The following is a 19014-nucleotide window of genomic DNA, read 5'->3' as shown; positions in this document are numbered from 1 at the left end:
CTGCTTCCAGCAGCAGAGAAGTGCATTTAGCAATTCCCTACCTCCTCTGAAGGAAAGGCAGTGACCATGAGTTGTCTAATGTTTTTATATATTATTTGAATCATTATAACACTTAGACACACTGGCCATAAATCAAGAACATCCTGTACAACCACAGAAAAATTATGATGACCCCTGTGTCCAAGAAGCAGGGTGATGGGTCAGGATGAAGAATGCACCTGTGCTGTAGGAGAGGAAGTGCACTAAATGTATGTCAGCTTCGTCAGTCCTCTTTATGTAGGGATCGTGAAACAGGCTTGTAACAAAAACAAGATTTTAAAATAGTGAAGTTAATGATCTCTTTATTGTCTCCAGACTTTCTGGGTTTTAGGGTTTTTTAATTTCTTTCTCAGCAAATAGGAGCTGTAGAAACTTTTTGTGTAGGAAGTTGATAATCTCCCTTAATAGCACAAATCTATAAGCTATGACATGCAGAAAAATATTAGTTATTTGACCCTCACAGTAAATTAGCAAAGTTGGCTATTCTGATGGATGTAATGGGAAGAAAAGATGATAACATGTTTTAATGTGATGCATATGGGTAGGTAATTTAGGGAGTATAGAGAACAGGAGCACGAAGAGGTCAGGCAGTGTGGGTGTAACAAAGGGAGAAAGCAATCAATGCAACCAGGAAGGCAAAGTGAAGAAAACCATGTTAATGTTTGACTGGTACTCAAGGCTATACCAAATCAGTGTACTTTCTCTTTCACTTTAAAAACAAACAAAAAAATAAAAGCAAACAACCAAAGTCTTGACAACAGCAGCAGCAAAAACACTAGCTCCTAGGACTAGAATTTACCCACAGCATAATATAACTTGTTTCTGTTGATTTGAAACCAAATTTGAAACAGAAGCTGTGTTAGCCTTTGTGAAAACATGAAGCTTGTCAGTTTGTTGAATGTACATTCAGTTTGGGTTATTTTTTGCGTTTCTTTTTTAAGCAAGCTCTTCCTTATATCTTCTTTATGTCATCTCATCGCTTGACGAGATTTTTCAAAGAGCTGATGATATGAAGCATTCCCCTTGTTGTTGCTTAATATTGGTTTTATGAGAAATAATTTGGAATATTCATATTTTATTCATTCTGGTGCATTGTTTCAAGGATAAAAGTGTTAGAGGTAGATTTTTCTTTTCCCCCAAGATGTATCTTCTCTGAGATTTTCAGTGGACTCGGATTTTCTGTCTTCCTTTGCATTAAGCAAAGCTTTTAGCCACCAGTGTTTTAATTCAGCTCTTTATTTACGTCACATTTCCTTCAATATCTGTGTCCTTTACAAGTTTTTTATTTTTTTAAAATATGTTTTCATATGGTCATGAGGAAATGCTTTAGCTGCAAGTGTCTGCTTCATCCTGGGATCCCAGTGATTGAATGATTCAATTTTTTGTAGTTTCTTTGTAAATCTGAACAGTGGGTGATGTCACCCACTTCTGAAACTGAACACTCCCTGTGTGAACAGCTTTGAACTACAGATTTTGATTTAGGAATGTTGCTGCAAAGCTTCAAAAGACACTGTTCTGTCCAGCTGCAGATCTGACTTTTATAGGCTTTGTGCAAGGCCAATGAGAAGTTTGTTTATCCAGGCTTTATTTAATTCCAGTTGGGCTCTTCAGGCATGTTGTTGTACTAAAAGCCTGCAAAATCTGTTCATTCTTTAGCAAAGATTAGAAAGCAGCTTCCACGCATTTCTTTTAAATTAACCCCTACTAAAAAAAAAAAAGAAACAAGCTCAAGACTTTAATTAAGGTGATCAGTAAGCAACTATTGTTTTAAACCCTCATTAAAGAAAACTTTCACTTAATGATGAAATTTGAAGATAAGGTTCCACAAACAACTGTCATTTCTACCCCCACATTTTTATTTGCTGTTTCACCAGGTTACAAAGTTGGTCAGAACCTCCCTCTAGATGTTTTAGAAATCACTGACAACGTATTTTTCTTCCTTCTTTTTAATTGGAACCCTTTCCTCAGGCATGTTTTTTCCCTCTAAACTGCATTCATAACTTTTCCCTGTTCAAAATGAAGCACCATGCATGCTGCTGCTTCCCTCGCACTTACTCATCTTTTCTCTCTCCTCCCTCTCCCTTCTCCCACGTCTCCCCCGCCCCATGAATTCTTTCAAAAGGAAGAGGGAAATAAGAAAATACCGATTTTAAAGGGTGGGGGGGAAAAAAAAAAGAATGGAATGTGCGTGTGTAGCTTTCAATGAGATGAATCCCCTATGACAAGTCAGAGTTAAATTACTGCTGGAAGTGCTCTTGAGATACTGTCAGGGTCATCTGATATTATTGTGTTGCCTCCATTTTGTCCCAGAGCGACATGTGCGGTGGTGTTGGAGAGGGGAGCAAAGGTAATAAGCAGTGCAGCCAGACAAGGCAGCAGGACTGGGAAGTGCTGGAGCAGCCTTCACTGATAGAAACGCACTGTGGTTGGATGGGTTGGCATTCTCTTTCCATTAGGGAGCCTTCTGTGTGTTGGCACTGAGATGCATGGTCTGGGCTGCATTGGCTATACCTCCTTCTTTCTGTAGCAATGATATGATCTGATGTGACACAAGGATTCATTGCTGATATCTCGAGATTGATGCGTATTGTTAAAGTATATATTTATATTAAAAGAATGACATGAAATAGTTGCAGCTGGAAGACTGCAAGCCAGATGTGAGGAGACGTCCCCTTGGCACTGTGTTTTTCACACTTAAGAAGTGTACCAAGGACCACTTTGTGCATTCAGGCCGCATGCACAGTATGAGGCTGTTTGCTGACTGGGCAAAAACAGCCTTAGGTAATGGGCGGTTTAACTCTTGTGCACAATGTCCTTATGATGTGTGTGGAGTAAAGGAGAGTTGTGCACATCATACTGACTTGATCCCTGTTTTCAGAGGCTTTCTGAGTCAGATATTCTAGCACTGTCTGATTTTTATTAGAAGACGAGTTCTGGATATACCACTGAAAAGAGAAAAAGCGCTCCAATTTAGTCCTTTGGTTCATATACAGAATATGGGTTTGCCTTTGAGAAAGGCAGGATCTTTATATTCAGATATTTGCTTTTGCAATTGATCCGAAGCCAAGGCAAATATTGAACAATGTAAAGCAGATGAATCTACCAGAAAGCCATAGATATTCCTTTCTAGAGGTAGTGTGAAAGATTATGAATGAAGTTCATCCTGCGTTCAGATAAAGTTTCCCTTTAAAAGTTAAAATGTTTTAGAATTTCCTTTCTTTGCACAAATGAATATAAATATTGGAATCACAATGTGTTCTTGAACATATAGACTAATATATGTTTGGCAGGTTTTGTTTTGGTTTCTTGTTATCCTGATTAATGAAATATCAGGCACTGTGGCTAAATGGAATGAAAATACATTAAGCTAAACCATGTTGAGACTTTTTTGAGTGAAAGAAGAGTTGAAAAGGAAACAGAAAATTTTAGCCACAACTAAAGCTGAGAAAAAAGTAATTTTTGAAGAAGGAGATTGTTTAAGGTGGTTTTGCCTTTTTATCAGATATTCATGTGGGAATGGAGAAAAAAGGAATAAGGAAAGAACTACATAAGCAAAGCGTGGCAAATTATAATGGATGTTGCATAGCCTCAAATATCGAGTGTCAGACTAACATTCATGAAAGCAGCATAATTCAGAGCCAACTTTTTATCCTCCATTGTACCCAGCTGTTAGAAAGCAGCAAAGCAGGCTCCAGATGTTTGATGAACATGCACAACAAGGGAGGAAAATGACTGTTTGCTCAATTTCATTTTTTTCTGAGTGTAAATTCATTTTTTCTAAACATTTTGTGTAATTGTTGTATTTTATTTACATTTGCTGCCATTACCTCTACAGTTGTGTATTGCTCATCTCCCTTTACATGTCTTATCATTCCCCATTTTCCTTTTAACAAAAAGTAAAGAGAGTGAAAGTGATAGCAAGCAGTCATTTGATTATGCTTTCTGACACTGTAATGAGATGGGCATTCTCCCTAGAAAGGGCTGTATTACAGAGAGATTCTTGGGCTCTTGTGAGAAGTTTTGGACAGAATGTGAAAAGTTGAAGTCGGGGTTCTGGTGACAAGTTGGCATACTGCTGGTGATACATATACCTGTGGTGGGAAGGTAGTCGAGTGGGAAGTTTGATTCTGACTTCCTACATTTTCTTCTCAGCAGCTTGAAGTGGTTGAAAAATTTGCAACAAATGATTTATTTCACAAGTGTAACAATTTCGTATAATTTTTATGTTAAGAATTCATTTTTGATGTTAATTATAAATTGAATGACTCTCAGTGATAGATTACTATTGCTAGTCAAGCAGTTCTGGTTTATTTGATTATTCAGGACATATGGTTTCGTTTCTCTTTCCCTTTGTAAATCTTTCAGCACCAACGATCACAAATGACAATCTTTTTTATTTATTTATTTATTTTTAATTTCAGTAAAATTCAGATATATGAAACTTACTTGAAACTAGCACGGGCCAGTTAGAGGTGTGGCTACACTGAACTTCTTTAAATATCTTCAGTGTTTAAGGATTGATGGACAAGGCAATTGTGTTTAGTAATTCTCTGTCTTGTTTAAGCACTACATGTTATTATCAAGCATTTTTATTTTTTCTTTTCTTGGTGGAAGGTGAAATACAAAGAGCAGTTCAAAAAAGAAATGAAGAGCCACCAGTACAATCCTCTTGACAGTGCTTCCTTCAAGCAAGCACAGATTGCATCGACCTTGGCAAGTGATGTAAGTGAACTTGCTTTGTATTTTGCATGTGTTTACATCCCCAAAAATATACCATTTGTTCTCAAGCAGAAGCTTCCATTTTACAAGTTACTACTGTGAGCTTAAGTTTCTTCGGTCAAATGTGTTCTGTATAGTAGGTACAGCATATTATCTGTTTATTCCTCTGTTCTTAAAAAATCCTTCTCCAAGGCTCTGCAGAGTTTTTCATGGGATTCAGCTCACTTTATTCATTTCATTTCATGTTTCACTCTAAGCTAATGTACTAAGTCCTGTTGTATTGACGAAAAGCGAATACCGGTGTAGAGGGAAAACCATCTGACCAGTCTTTAGAAGGAGAAAATTACCACCTTCTCTCCAGAGGGTGCAGGAGGGAGTTAGCATGAGTCACTTCGATTTGCACGTCTCTCTGTCAGATTTCCTTGTATCTGTTGATCTTCTGATGCTTATTTTAGAGTAAACTATTTCTAAGATTCTGTATGGGTGCTGCTGCTGAAGTCAGATTGGAGAAAATATCTTTATCAACCGATAACGGTATCCGGATGATATATTTAACAGTGTGTTCAATGTTGAGAATGTGAGCTCTTCTTTGAGGGCGTGATCTCCTAAAGCCTAAGAATAGCCTTTACTTTTGTAGCACGTTGTTTCCAAAGCGTGGGGCACCACTCAAAGGAAACAGGGGAGTCTGCCTTTAGGAAGGGTTCAACAGAATAATTGTTTCCAAAATCTAAACATTTAGTAAAAAAAAAAAAATAAAAATTGTTAGAGTACTTATTATTATAAAATATATGTAAATTCAGTATTGTTGATTTGAAAGTTGTGTAGCTCAGTGAAGAGCATGATAAATGTGAGAAGGTGACTGAAGGTATTGGCTTAAGAGTTCTATTGTCTAAGACAGCTAAGCTGGATACTGTTCTCCTGTAAAGATGGGTGTCCAGATATCAAAAGTCTGGAAAATCCTATTATAGGCTGACAGGAAGTTATCTTCTGCTACTTTGTTAAGTGATTAACTTTCGCCATAGATGATTATATTTCTTATCTTTGCTGAAAAAAAAAAATGTATTAAATAGAATATCCTGGAGCATTGCCCTTTATTTGTTCTATGTAGACTTTTATTATTTGGGCAGTTAGTGTAATATTTGAATCAGGAAAGAGAGAACAATATTCAGCAACACTTAAAATTAATAAACACAAAGCATTGAAGAAAATACACATTTTATAACTTTTTTGCAGAATTGTTTTGAATAAACAACAGAAATGCTTATGTAGTCTGAAATATCATGCAAAGTGTGATTTTTGATTTTTTGATTTTTTATTTTATTTTATTATTTTTTTTAGTAAAGCTTCGAGTAGTTCACAAGTGGAATTATTGATTTTTTTTCTTAGTTCCCAAAATAATAGTAAACGAGCACCATCTAGTGTCTGATATAGATTGTTCAGGCAAGTGCTTAATGCTTTATGTTTCTGGACAGACTCACTGCAGTTTTAGCTGTTAATTATGTTGTTAATCTTTATTTTACTTAACTGAATTCTTTCTGCAGGTGAATTACAAGAAAGATTACAAGGAAAGTCTGCACGATCCAGCCTCTGATCTACCAAACCTGCTGTATTTAAACCATGCTTTGAATATCAGCAAAATGCATAGCGATGTAAGTTGCCTTTGTTGTGATGATTTGAAAGCAAATATATAGCAGGGAATCTGGTATTTGTAAAATACATATTTTTTTGCCACTAGCATCATGATTTCATATGTAGTGATCTGTAGTGTTGTAACCGTAGTAGCTGGGGGATGTAAGTGAGAAAGAACTTTTAGGGAGAGAGGCTCTACAACTAGAATGTTGGGTAAGAATCACACAGACTTCTGTTACTTGAGTATTTCTTCTTACATGTCTGAAATCTTCCACATTTTTTTCTTTGATCTAAGATATTTCTTTCTGTGCAAATCTTATCTTGTCTAAGATCTTAACATTGCCTTCATCTGCAGGTGTCATTACAGAATTGGCAATTATGTTAGTTTTATATTTGGAACTTTGCCATAAGCAGCCTATAAGCAGCTTCCCTTAGAGCTTCTCTGTTTAAGCCTTTTTTTTTTCTCCTAAATGTCTGAAGCCTCCTACACTGGATCAAATAATAACCACAAAACTCCATCCTACTACATAACTAGACAGTCCCCTCTGTGGGGCTTGTGCTGGGATAAGAGAGTGATGGTGGGGTTGAAATAGAATCATAGAACGACTTGAGTATGAAGGGAGCTTAAAGACCATCTAGTTCCAACACCCTGCCATGGGCAGGGTTACCACCTATAGATCAGGTTGCCCAGGACACCATCCAACCTGGCCTTGAATATCTTCAGGGATAGGGTGCTCACAACTTCTCTGGGCAGCCTGTGTCAGGGCTTTGCCACCTCCAAGTAAAGAATTTACTCCTAACATCTAACCTAAATCTGCTCTCTTTCAATGTAAAGCCATTCCCCCTTGTCCTATCACTACACTCCCTGATAAGTATTCCCTCTCCAACTTTCCTGTAGGCCCTGTTTAGGTACTGGAAGGCCACAGTGAGGCATCCCAAAACCTTCTCTTCTCCATGCTGAAGAACCTCACCTCCCTTACAGGGAGCTCTAGACCTCTGACCATCTTTGTGGCCCTCCTCTGGACCCACTCCAACAGCTCCATGTCTTTCTTGTGCTGGGGGCCTCAGGCTTGAATGCAGTGCTCTGAATGGGATCTCATGAAATAGGGAGGAAGATGCAGGAAGCTCATGGCCTCTGTGCAGTGCTGAAGCTTCTCTCCTGCTCCAAGAGCACCTATGCTACATGTGTAGTGCTTGGAGGCTGATAAGCTGCATTTGTCTTTTTCGCTCCAGAAACAACAGCTCTTCTGTGGAGATGGGTGAGTGGGTGGTGTTGGGAAGGAGGATTACTCACTGTTGGCAGGAGGTGAGAGCTTCAGAGGGAAAGGGTCAGCATTAATGAACAGTAGTACATACTGACTTCTGAGGCAGTGCCTGCTTGAAGAAGCTTATTGTCTAAAATAATAAAAAATAATTCAGCCTTCTCATCTATACTTGATTTTCGTGTTTCTCTTCAGCGAATTTGCTTTTTGTCTGTGTCACTCTAATGTGTGAAGCTAATATTGTCCTTTTTTTTTAATATGGATTATTAATACATTCATAGTTTTGACTTTCTATATACGTCTTTGCATTTTGGCTGTATTCTACTTTCCTTCAGTGTCATGTAAGATTGGCTTTTTTTTTTTACTGATTGAATATCCCCAGAGTGAATATCATCAAGTTGTCATCTGTAATGAGGTAGAATCCTGGACTTTCCTTTGCAAGAAGTGAGGCTGTTTACTTCTTGCAAAATGTATTTATTTGTTTGACTGATGGTTTATATAGTGTATGTCCTTTTCTAATGACTCCTTAAATACCGTGTCTCTGATTTTTGAGTAGTCCAGATGCTGGTGGATATTTTCTTGTTATGAGCAGGAAGAAGAATGCTTTGTCAATTCTTAGGGTCTCCACTAGTTATTTGTCTTCCACAGAAATCCCATTTTCGAAATCCTTCTCAGATTTGACCTCCCTCTGTCATCTCTTTGATTTTACCGTGGCTTTCTCTCCTGCCTTTCTCCATGCTTCTCAAATACCTTCTTTGTGTTCTCCCTGTCTCTCAATAGCACGTACCGAATCTTTGTTGAAGTCTCTTCCACTGTGTGAAAGAGACTGTGTCATTCACTGATTTCCAAAGGCTCGTTGCATGGTCAGCTTTTACTTCTGACCAGTAGTATGAAACACAGAGCTTCTTACTAATTACCCAGATTTGCTTTTTCGTTTCTTCCCTAAACATTATTCTTCTTTTCATCTTTTGCTTAACATAGCCACATCTACCATGGTGTGATATGTTGTAACTTGTATAATTAATTGAACTGATAAATTAATATGGTTAATTGAACTAATTTGCTGATTGACCTAGAATATAAAGGAAAGTCTGTGTAACTTTTTGAAATGCATGTACTAGAATACAAATGCAAAGCTATTATTCAAGTCTGCTTCCGTGGCAGTAAATGCCAACAATTCATAGAAAAGCGAGATGGACATATTTGAACACAAATAAAAGGGCTGTTCTGAAAGTAATGCCTCCTATTTTGTTATGTTGGCCCAAAATGTCAGAGGCAGATGTTGATGTAATGGCAGTAGAGGGGAAACCTTCCCACAAATTTTCCATTAGATTTTGTTGCCATGTGACAGATGGCAACAGAGGAGCAGACTGACAGATTGGTGTCTGACATGGAAGTGCATATGTAGCAACAGAATGAAATTGAATTCCTCAGTGCAGAAAAAGTTGCAGTCACTGACATTCCTTGATGGTTGCTGAATACTTAGGAAGGTGAGCACAGTGAGGCGGTTGGTGATATGTTTCAGGACTGGTAACAGCAGTGTGAAAGACAAGCCACATTCTGGATGGCCATACAGATTTTTAGAAGTGTGTCATACAGGCCCTTGCTGGTGAAAATGCATAGCTAATGGTGGTGGCTGTGTTGAAAAATAGTGTTTAATAGCTGATAATTTTCTTACTCAATAGTGCTATTGTGCTCTTAGTACCTGTTATAGTTTCCATGAATAAGTAAAAGGCATTACTTTTGGAGCTGCATACATTATGATTTTGACAGGCTGGACTCATATGCATGAATTTGGTGAGAAAGAGAGTTCACTAGGAGGTAGTTTCCCCTCACGTGGTATACATGTAATTTTCTTTGACATAAACTATGGAGATACATCAGTTAAAACTTTGGTGTAACTACAGCTAGTTTATTGTTTTGTACCTTTAAAATTTTTCCATGTTGTAGAAACCTTGAGGTGATGAACTACAGCCTAAAAAACGCAACTTAATTGAGTTGAATTTTCTGAAGCAGAGTGACTAAATTGACTTCTGAATCCAAATACAATGTCTTTAGTTCAGTATATCAAAAAGTTGTGCAATTTCCCTCATTTGATTTTATAGATTTTTAAAAATTAGTTCAATTAATTGGGGAATAAAATAAAAGTGTGAAGTCAGTATCTGTAGGTGGAGGTAATTTTCATTTTTTTTTCCACTACAGAAGCAGTTTTGTTTTGTGACATTTATAATTATTTCCACCAGGAGGCAAACACAGACCATCATATCCTTGGCACTTTAAAATGTAAAAAATAATGGTTATTTTCTAGCTAACATAAAGAGGACAAGCATTTTCTCTAGGAACTTAGAAAAAATTATTTTTATAATATCCTTTCTTTGTTTCATCACTGCCTTTTTTTTTTTTTTTTTTGAGAACAGATATTTTAAATCCAAATTTAGCAGGAGAACTCCTGATGCGGAAGGTGAAAAAACATACTTGGTATTTAAATTATAAACTTCTGTCTTTTTTTTATTTTTTTTTGTGATAATGTTTTTGGATTTTTTTGTTCGTTTCTTTCCATGTGTATATAAGAAACAATTTAAGCAAAACAAAAGCTGTAACCTCACCCTGGATACAGCTTAGCAGATCCATCACGAAGAAAATGCAGTGCTTCAAAGTCAGGTATACATGATCATAAATAAATCTTGGAAAGAGAAAAATACAGCATTCTAACAATGATTAAATCAGGCACGAAGCTGCATTACAAATTGCAGTGATTTACAATGCATAGTCAATCAGAAGCACCCCACACAGAAAGTTCCAGGATTTAAATCTAGTTAAGATCCAGTCAAATCAGAAGTCTGAGAATGGAAGAGATTCTGAACAGTTTTCTCAAACTCAGACATCAATATTTTTGAAGAGACAAATAAAATAACATTAATCATTTTGAATATCATATCTTGATGTATAGCTATTTTTTTTCCTTGTTAGAATATACTACTGTATCACACCCTGATGGAGATAAATAATATGTCTTAGCCTTAGTCACATGTGCCATCTTAATAAAAGGTATTTAAATTAATAGTTTAGGAGCTTTTCCTTTAAGCAAAGTGTCTTTTCTTCACAAGTTAGCGTAAAGTTGCATGCTAGTGTCTTAGCCATGTGTGCTTAAATATGATTTTGCTGCTAGCTCTAAGGTCGTGGCTATTGGTAGCTGTGAGAGGAATGTCCATGCAAGGCTAGACCCTACTGACACCACAGTTCTGCTTCCTTTTTCCCTCCCTCCAGTGCAAACAAGAGTGTTCCAGAATGATACTTTGAAGTGTGAAAGACAGACCTATGGAGGCTGTGATTAGAGTAATTGTGTTGTTCTACCAAAACACGGTGGGATTATACTACAAAGCTGCCAATTTTTCAGCTGTAGGTCACTCAGCAAAAATCATGCAATTATTTAAAGGTGATTGATTCTCTTTTTTCCTGCTGTTGTCGAACTTCATTGTTTTTAAATCTGACATAAGGAAGCAAAGGAATGCATGATTCCAGGAAAAATTTCCTTGTCTAGCTGCCTTGTTTCTCCAACAGATTTAATTTGGTAAAAGTCTTCTATGTCGAATATCTCTAGGGTACTGTAGCAAGCAATCAGATCTCACATTCTCTCAGCTGTTAACAGTATTTATTTTCATTTTTCCAGGTCAAGTACAGAGAGAATTATGAGAAATCTAAAGGCAAATCAATGCTTGAGTTTGCGGATACACCAATGTACCAAGTTTCAAAGGATGTTCAAAAGATGCAAAGTGAGGTATGTAAGATTTGTGTTTGAATGTCCAAAATTTAGATCAGTGAAGAGGCTAACAAACATCTTGCACACAGGTTAAGAAAATAGATGAAATGATCATAGAAGTTTTATAAACTGAGGATAGGGCTGAAGTAGCATAAGTTCTCCCTTCTATAACTCAGTCCTTCCTTCAAACTAGTTTTTTTTCTTTAAAAGCTGGAGATGGTAACGTTGTATATGGCATAACTTTTGAGAAATGGAAAGAGGCTCAAGGGGTCATCTAGATCAAATGTAACTTTTTTAAAGAAACAGCTTTTCTTTTCTCCCTTGAAGACACAGAGACAGTTTCGGACAGAAAGTTTGGGCAGGAGATCACGAGCAAGGTAGCACAGGCTTGTTCTCTGTGGGCTAATGGCATTTGACTTCTCTTTTCTGTACTAAGGAAATTGTTTCTTTCATGGATCAGATTAAACATTCCCTTTGGAAATATCACATTTATGTATTTTTATCTAAATTGCCTGTGTCTTGTGTAGATAATCTAAATAATGAAATGAGTAGTAACATTGCTTATTAGTGTGATAACTAATGACATAGCTCATATCTGTCTCTGTTTATAGTGTTCTTTCTGAAATAAGTTTGGAAATGCACACGCATGTACTGCAAATTGTTGTTTTTGCTTCAACAGAAAATATATCGCAAAGATTTTGAAGAAAGTCTTAAGGGAAGGCCCTCACTGGATTTAGACAAGACCCCAGAGTTCTTGCATATAAAGCAAGTCACTAATCTTCTGAAGGAGGTAGAGGATTTTTAATTTTTTTTTTCTGTTGTTGTTAAGAAGTAAATGAGAAATAAGCAGCATCACTACGTGCCACTGAGTGCTGGATCACTTACACTAAGTACTATAGTTAAATACAGAAGAGAGTCCATGAATAGAAATTGTAGCATGTCGTTTTATATTCTGAATAGTCCTGTAATAAGAATTGATACTTACTGAAGTTTGTTTTAATATAAGAAAATGATAAAGTTCAGCATACCTGAACCAGAAAAACAGAGTTAAATGAACAAATCAGATGATTCTATAGAAAATAGATTGTTGGCTGGAAACTCCCTGTGGCAGCCTCAATTTTGGAATTTGTCCCTCTCCTTTGGGCCCAGGAAGCCCAAATTTGGTGACCTTCCAGGCATGCTGCAAAAGACATCTGTTTGATGGGAGTCAGGAGAGGTTCTGGTGTTTGCTTTCCAGAAAGATGAAAGGGTTGAAAGGCAGATTTCTGTTGGTGCCCAGGCAGTAGTCTTTTTATTTGATTAAGTTATTTCAGGTTTATGATAGTGTGTTATAGTTATATGGAAGCCTTGAGCTGAGTGTAAGTCACTTTCAACTGATCTATTTGGAACAATTATGATTAGATTTGTTATGAATGAAAGTTAAGAAGAGTAAAATTGCTCTGATATTACATAGTCTGCTATGAGCAAATTTAGTTAAAATGTGTTGATTTTCTATATGCTCATTGTTCTTAAGTTGTGTATGACATTATGAATCAAGTCAGCTTTTTTTGTTCTGTGATTGAGAATATATATATCGTTGGTCTTTTAATTTTTATATTCTTATTCAAAACAGTCTTAGCTATATTCATCTTTGGTTTTGAGAATTGGTTGATTCTATACATTAGATTTATTATTTGACTAAACTTAGAAGCAAATGTATTGGAAAATTATACATTTAAAATGCACAGTTAGAGGTATCAGAGTTCTTAGATCTTCTCCATTTGAATCTGGGATCCAGCAGTACCTTGTTTATATTTATTTTATTAAAAATTGATGGTTTTGCTATAGCCCAGAGGTATGGATGGAATTGAGGCTGCTAGAATGAAAAATCCTGGAGGCTTGTTTCTTGCCTTGTTCTTAAAATAGCTTATCCCAGTCTGTGCTGAGCAAAAAGACTTTCATTTCACACATTTCCTTATTATTCATCCTCTAATAAATAATTTATTTTGATAAGCTTGTCTGTCATATAGGTAAATCTCAAGCTTGATCTAGCTTGGGCAATACCATTCTGTGCATACAGAACTCCCTTATGTCTCTCATCTGTGTTTGCTGACTAGGGAAAAAATGCAAATGCTTACATTTCATTGACTTTATTTTGCTGCTTGCTAAGTGTCCACGGAAATGGGTAGTACATGCATGATGGTAAAAGTGCTGTAAGTTTACATCTTCAAAAACTTGAGTTGAATTCCCTGTGTAATGCTACATGTATTTAGCTGTTCTCTAATTCTTACCTCCTTAGATTTTACAACTCATTACATAGGGAATAAAGTGTATCTGTTGAAAAATATGAGAAAATGGAAATAGTGTTTCAATGTAGAAAGATACTGAATTTCAGATTTTATATCCATATTCAAGAATCAAACCCCAGAGATTATGTAGATCAAATCAATTATTGTCTTTCAAGAGTCAGGAAAATAGTGTACTTTCTTCTCAGTCATGGATACAGCTCAGGATATATCATTCCTGAAGGCCTATAGTAAGATTTAAATAATGTTTCAAACATGAAAAGAACCCGGTGTTATTAAAAATTTGATTATTATTATTATTTTTTCTCTTAGCTGTGTTTCAACTAATTCTGTTGTCTTCCTACTATAGGTAATTCTGCAAATATTTAATATTTTTGTAAAAGTAGGAACCTACTCTAGAACCATATTCATGGCTGTCAGAAGAGAGAAATGAATTTGATAATTCTAAATTAGAAGTTCTCAGCCTCTACGGCTGCTTCTGGTTATAAAAGGAAGCTGCTTAAAAATATCTGATTTCTTTCTGTTTATAAAAAGGCTTATGCTGAGGCGAAGGTGCTACTTCTTACAAAGTAAGATGTGGAAAAAGCAATTAAAAATCCTAGAACGGGTAAAGGATTTTTCACTTCTTCTGGACTTATGTATTGGGAAGAAGAAGAGGAACAGTGTCCGTAGACAGATTCCAGTGTGCTTTTAATTTTATTCTGAACATTTGAGTGCTCTGGAGGCTGCAGTTCTTAAATGTTGATAGATCATAACAGTGAAGTGTCTGCAGGGAACAGAAGAGAAATGGTAGGAATATTGCTTCTACATTATGCTTTATCAGGCAGTCATTTTAACTGGTCCTCTCTAATACAGCGTTCAGGGAATCCATCCTGATTGTGAATCCATTAGTGAAAAGGAGGTAAAAACGGCAGCACAGCAGATACTAGTTTGTGTATAAGCTAATGCTTCTGCAATTAAAATGTAATTGGCAGCTGAGTCCCTTAAATAATGTGCTAGCACTGTATAGAAGAGGACTGTTTTTCAAGAGCACAACAGGAAAATAAATGGCTATATTAAAATCTTTTGACTTTTGCAACATTGTAGCTTTTGATTTGATAATTTGAAATTCTATTTTAACTCTGAAACCTTCAGATAATTCATATTTTATAGGTCTTTCAAAGAGGCCCTTCAGACGTTTAATAAATGGCATTTCTCTTCAAGATCTTGCACACAATATTAACTGGAGAAATCTCTCTTTAAATCCTTAGAAAGAGTATAGAAAAGATTTGGAAGAATGGATGAAAGGAAAAGGAATGACAGTGTTTGAAGATACGCCAGATTTGATTAGAGTTAAAAACGCGGCTCAGATACTAAATGAGGTACGTTGTGCTGGTCGAGATTATTGATGCCAGAGAAAGTTCACTCTTTATGGTATAATCTATGGAAAATATTCCAGTCTTTAAACATAATCTGCAGTGAAATATGTAAGAACTTAAGCTAAGGCTAGTTCTGTTTTGATTTAAGAATGTAGAAAAAGTTTGGAAGAAACTTAAGACAAATATTTATTTTCAGACAATGAAAAGGTCAGTGTAAATTGCTAGTGAAGCCAACAGGTGGACAATCTAGTCCAGTTGTTCAACTAGTATCACTAATACTGCAGTGGAAAAAGAGTTGAATATTAATGAACTTCTAAAGGAAAGCCAAGGAAGTGATTTCCAGCTTTTTGAAATTTGTTTCTCTTATTTAAAAATAACCATTGGTAATGACTGTCAAACATCTTTGAATGAATCCAGATAATATGTTCTACTTCTGGGAGCTTTTTCCCAAAAGTAGACTTGCTCCTGAAGAAGTGGGTTTTCTTGAGCTTGCCTTTGCAACTGAACAGGTGCAGGGTCTTTCCAGAGTATATTTTTAGAACTGAACTTTGCTGTTAACTGTACTGATTTAAGTTGTTCTGGAGGTTTCCTACAAGCATAGGTGTGACCTACTCCCATTGAAGGGTTGAGAGTACAAGTGGAAGACTTGGTGGCCCTATGTCGCTTGAAAGCGACATTTTGAGGAGCTCGTGACTTGATGTATGCTTGTCAAGGTTGTGTACTTCCCTAGGACTCAGACTCCAAAGCTGGCACCACTTGTCATGTGAATGTTTGTGTATATACAGGAGGGCTGCTCTGAAAGTAATGTCTCTTATTTTATTATGTTGGCCCACAGTGCCAGAGGCTAATGTTGGTGGGAAGGCAGTTGAGGTTAAATCTTCCCACCAGGATTCCCCGTATGTTTTGTTGCCACGTGATGATGACAACAGAGGGACAGTCTGACAAAATGGCATCTGACATGGGAGTGTGTTTGAAGCAAAGGGGTGGAATTGAATTCCTTCATGTGGAAAATATTGCAACTGTTGACATTCATTGATGCTTGCTGAATGTTTATGGAAACCTACAGGAGTGGATGTGAGCACAGTGAGGCAGTGAGTGGTACATTTCAACAGTGGCAACTGTGACATGAAAGACAAACCACGTACTGAATAACTGCAGATTTTTATGAGTGTGACATGCAAGCTCTTGTTCATGGCTGGTGAAAATAGATAGTGGTTACTATGATGAAAAATTGTGTTTTGTAGCTGAGATTTTTTTCTTTCAGATAAATAGTGTGATTGTGCTCTTTGTATCTATTATAATTTCCATGGAAATAAATAGGAGGCGTTACTTTTGGAGAACCCTACATGTTAATATATTTTATATGCATTTGATGTGTGTATTTTTTTACGCATTTATACATCTACAGTGATAATAACCAGAGATACTGCTGTGCATAGGGCCAACCTTACCAATGTGAGCAAGTGCAGGAATACATAGCTGTAACTCCCTGAGTTATCTTCTCGTTGTTGTGCACAGCAGGAAACCAGGAGGAAGCATTTGCTTTCTGCTTTTTTCAGAGAGGAAGTGAGAGATGTCTCTTCTCACTTCTTAACTGAAACTTAGAAAAAAAAAAAAAAAAGGGAAGTTTGAGTCTGGTTTTGGAAGTAGAGAGTAGTTTTATCACATTTCCTCATCAGAGTGAGACAGATAGAAAACGGAAAGTATTTTTGCTCTTGTTCTTGTTACTTTTTGCAGTGTTTAGAGCACTGTAATGAAGATATTGTTTTTTTTCCCTCCTAACTAAAATGTAACCTAAAAATAGTTAATGAACAGGAAAATCAGAAATGGGTATTTATTTTTTAAAAAGTTTTCTTCTTTCCATAAACAGGGAAGCTAAAATAGGAAAAATAAGTATTACTACAGTATCAGAGATAGCAGTGCCAGAGATCATAAAAGTCTTTTAATTTTTTAAGTGTTATGCATTAAAATGTACAATTATTGTATGTGATATTTAAATATTACTTTTTAATATCATTTAAAAAGAAAAAGAAATACATCCATGCTTGAAAAAGCTGAAGATGTAATATTGATTTTGTTTCCTGATTATTATTTATTTATAATTTATGTTGTGGGGATAAAGCAGCAATCATGGATGAGTACAACCACTTGTCTAATGGCTGTGGTTCAGGAAAGATGTATTAAATGAATAAATTACAACTTCATGTTCTGAAAGTTCAGTGGAAACAGTTCTGTACTGTATTAAATTTCTAGCATGTAGTCTTTATGAATAAAATATTTTGTTAAAATGTGTTTCTATGAGTCTGGCATCAAGTACCAGCTCATTACACTAGGTTTTGCTGAGCTAAACTGCCTCTTTATTTTAGAAGATAATTACAGCAATCTCTATGGGCAGATTCCCCTACCCCCCTCCCAAATTCAGCAGCGTAATTTTGTATATTCAGTGAATATCTCCTAAAGTTTTTCTCCTCTAGGTTTTTACATGTTTTCCTGACTCCTGAGTCAAGGAAAACTTTCCTCCTTTCCTTAAGACTCCTGAGAGTTTTAATCCTCTAGTTAAGATTTTTGATTGAGTTGAAAGTGTGACTCTTAAATTGACTCTTGTTTAAAAATCTACCCATAACTTTCTGACTGTTGTGAACCTAATGTGTAAGTTTTTATTTTACAGAAGCAATACAAGAAAGACCTGGAAACTGAAATTAAAGGGAAGGGCATGCAAGTTGGTCCAGATACTCCTGAGATAAGACGAGCCAAGAAAGCTTCTGAAATTGCAAGCACTGTAAATATCATGCCTGATCCAAGCTTTGCTTCTGACAGAATGCAAATTACTGTCGTTGAGAGTTCTGCATGATAAATAATCTAGACAGTAGACATATGACAGGTTTATTAAAGACCTAGTCTGTTGAGCTTTATGGAGATTGAAAGTTAAGTAGTCCACATACCTGGGGAACCTAAATGTTCCCAGAACTTTGGCCCTTATCCTTAGCCTGGCCTTGATTTGTTCAGTAGCTCCAGGCCCTCCTACTTTTAGGTCTAGATGGCAGCTGCTTGTTTAGGTAGGGCCAAACAATAAGCACAGCTAGAGACGTGCTAAAAGCCTTATGATCTGAGTGTCACAAAGAACAGGTGAAGGGTAAAAATTCCTGACTATATATTCCTATGGTTGTGACTGTTGAAGTTGGAAAGTCAGATAAATGTGAAAGACTGTCAAATTTGGAGAAAGCAGTCTGTTAAAATAATTTTTTAACCTGACAGCAGCTGTAGTATAGTTGTGTTGTATATAGGTCCTACAAAGATAATACTGTTGAACCAAAAGTTGTTTGATCCTTTATGGATAATGCTTGGTGGAACAGAGAGGAAAAATGGAAGGATTTGTTTGTGGACATGTGAGTAATACTAATAATATTATTTTCAGAAAGAATATAAGAAAGACTTGGAGAATGAAATTAAAGGAAAGGGAATGGAAGTGGGCATGGATACTCCTGATATACAACGAGCAAAGAAAGCTTCTGAAATTGTAAGCCAGGTGAGTACAGATTGGATCTATTAAGATTAGTTTTGAAGTGAAATGGAATGAGATGTTAAAAACACTTGTGCTAAAAGGAATAAGCAGAGCACAGTTTAAAGAAAAAAAAAGAAAAATCAAATTACAGAAATTGAAGCAGCTCTTTTGAAGGCTAACCAGTGATATCAGTATAGCTTTGAACACAATATGTGCAAATAACCACGGAATTAGTTACACTGCATACTCAGGGATATGTCTTTATTTAATTTTATTCCAGTTCAGTTCACTGGATTTTACTCTAATATACATTATCTTTATTTAATCTCAATTTATTTTACAGAAAGAATATAGAAAAGATATGGAGACTGAAATTATAGGAAAAGGGATGCAAGTTGGTCCATTTACTCCTGAAATACAACGGGTCAAAAGAGCTTCGGAAATAGCAAGCCAGGTAGGC

General features: G+C 36.2%; 1 protein-coding gene across 3 annotated transcripts in view; it reads left to right on the top strand.

Moving 5' to 3' along the window:
* The window catches only part of NEBL (nebulette), a 246448-nt gene that overhangs the window by 183831 nt on the left and 43603 nt on the right, over positions 1-19014 (top strand). Inside the window, exons 11-18 of one of the 3 annotated variants that reach the window (XM_090142924.1) lie at positions 4654-4761; positions 6300-6407; positions 11320-11427; positions 12089-12199; positions 14945-15055; positions 17721-17831; positions 18468-18578; positions 18898-19008. The exons of the other annotated variants lie outside the window; for them this stretch is intronic. Coding sequence (XP_089999050.1) covers positions 4654-4761; positions 6300-6407; positions 11320-11427; positions 12089-12199; positions 14945-15055; positions 17721-17831; positions 18468-18578; positions 18898-19008 — 879 coding nt within the window. The remainder of the gene's footprint in view (positions 1-4653; positions 4762-6299; positions 6408-11319; positions 11428-12088; positions 12200-14944; positions 15056-17720; positions 17832-18467; positions 18579-18897; positions 19009-19014) is intronic. 3 annotated transcript variants of the gene reach the window in all.

This window comes from Phasianus colchicus, chromosome 6 (genome assembly GCF_987193195.1).
Source record: "Phasianus colchicus chromosome 6, bPhaCol1.hap1.1, whole genome shotgun sequence".
NCBI lineage: Eukaryota > Metazoa > Chordata > Aves > Galliformes > Phasianidae > Phasianus > Phasianus colchicus.
This window is presented reverse-complemented; position numbering and strand designations above follow the sequence as displayed.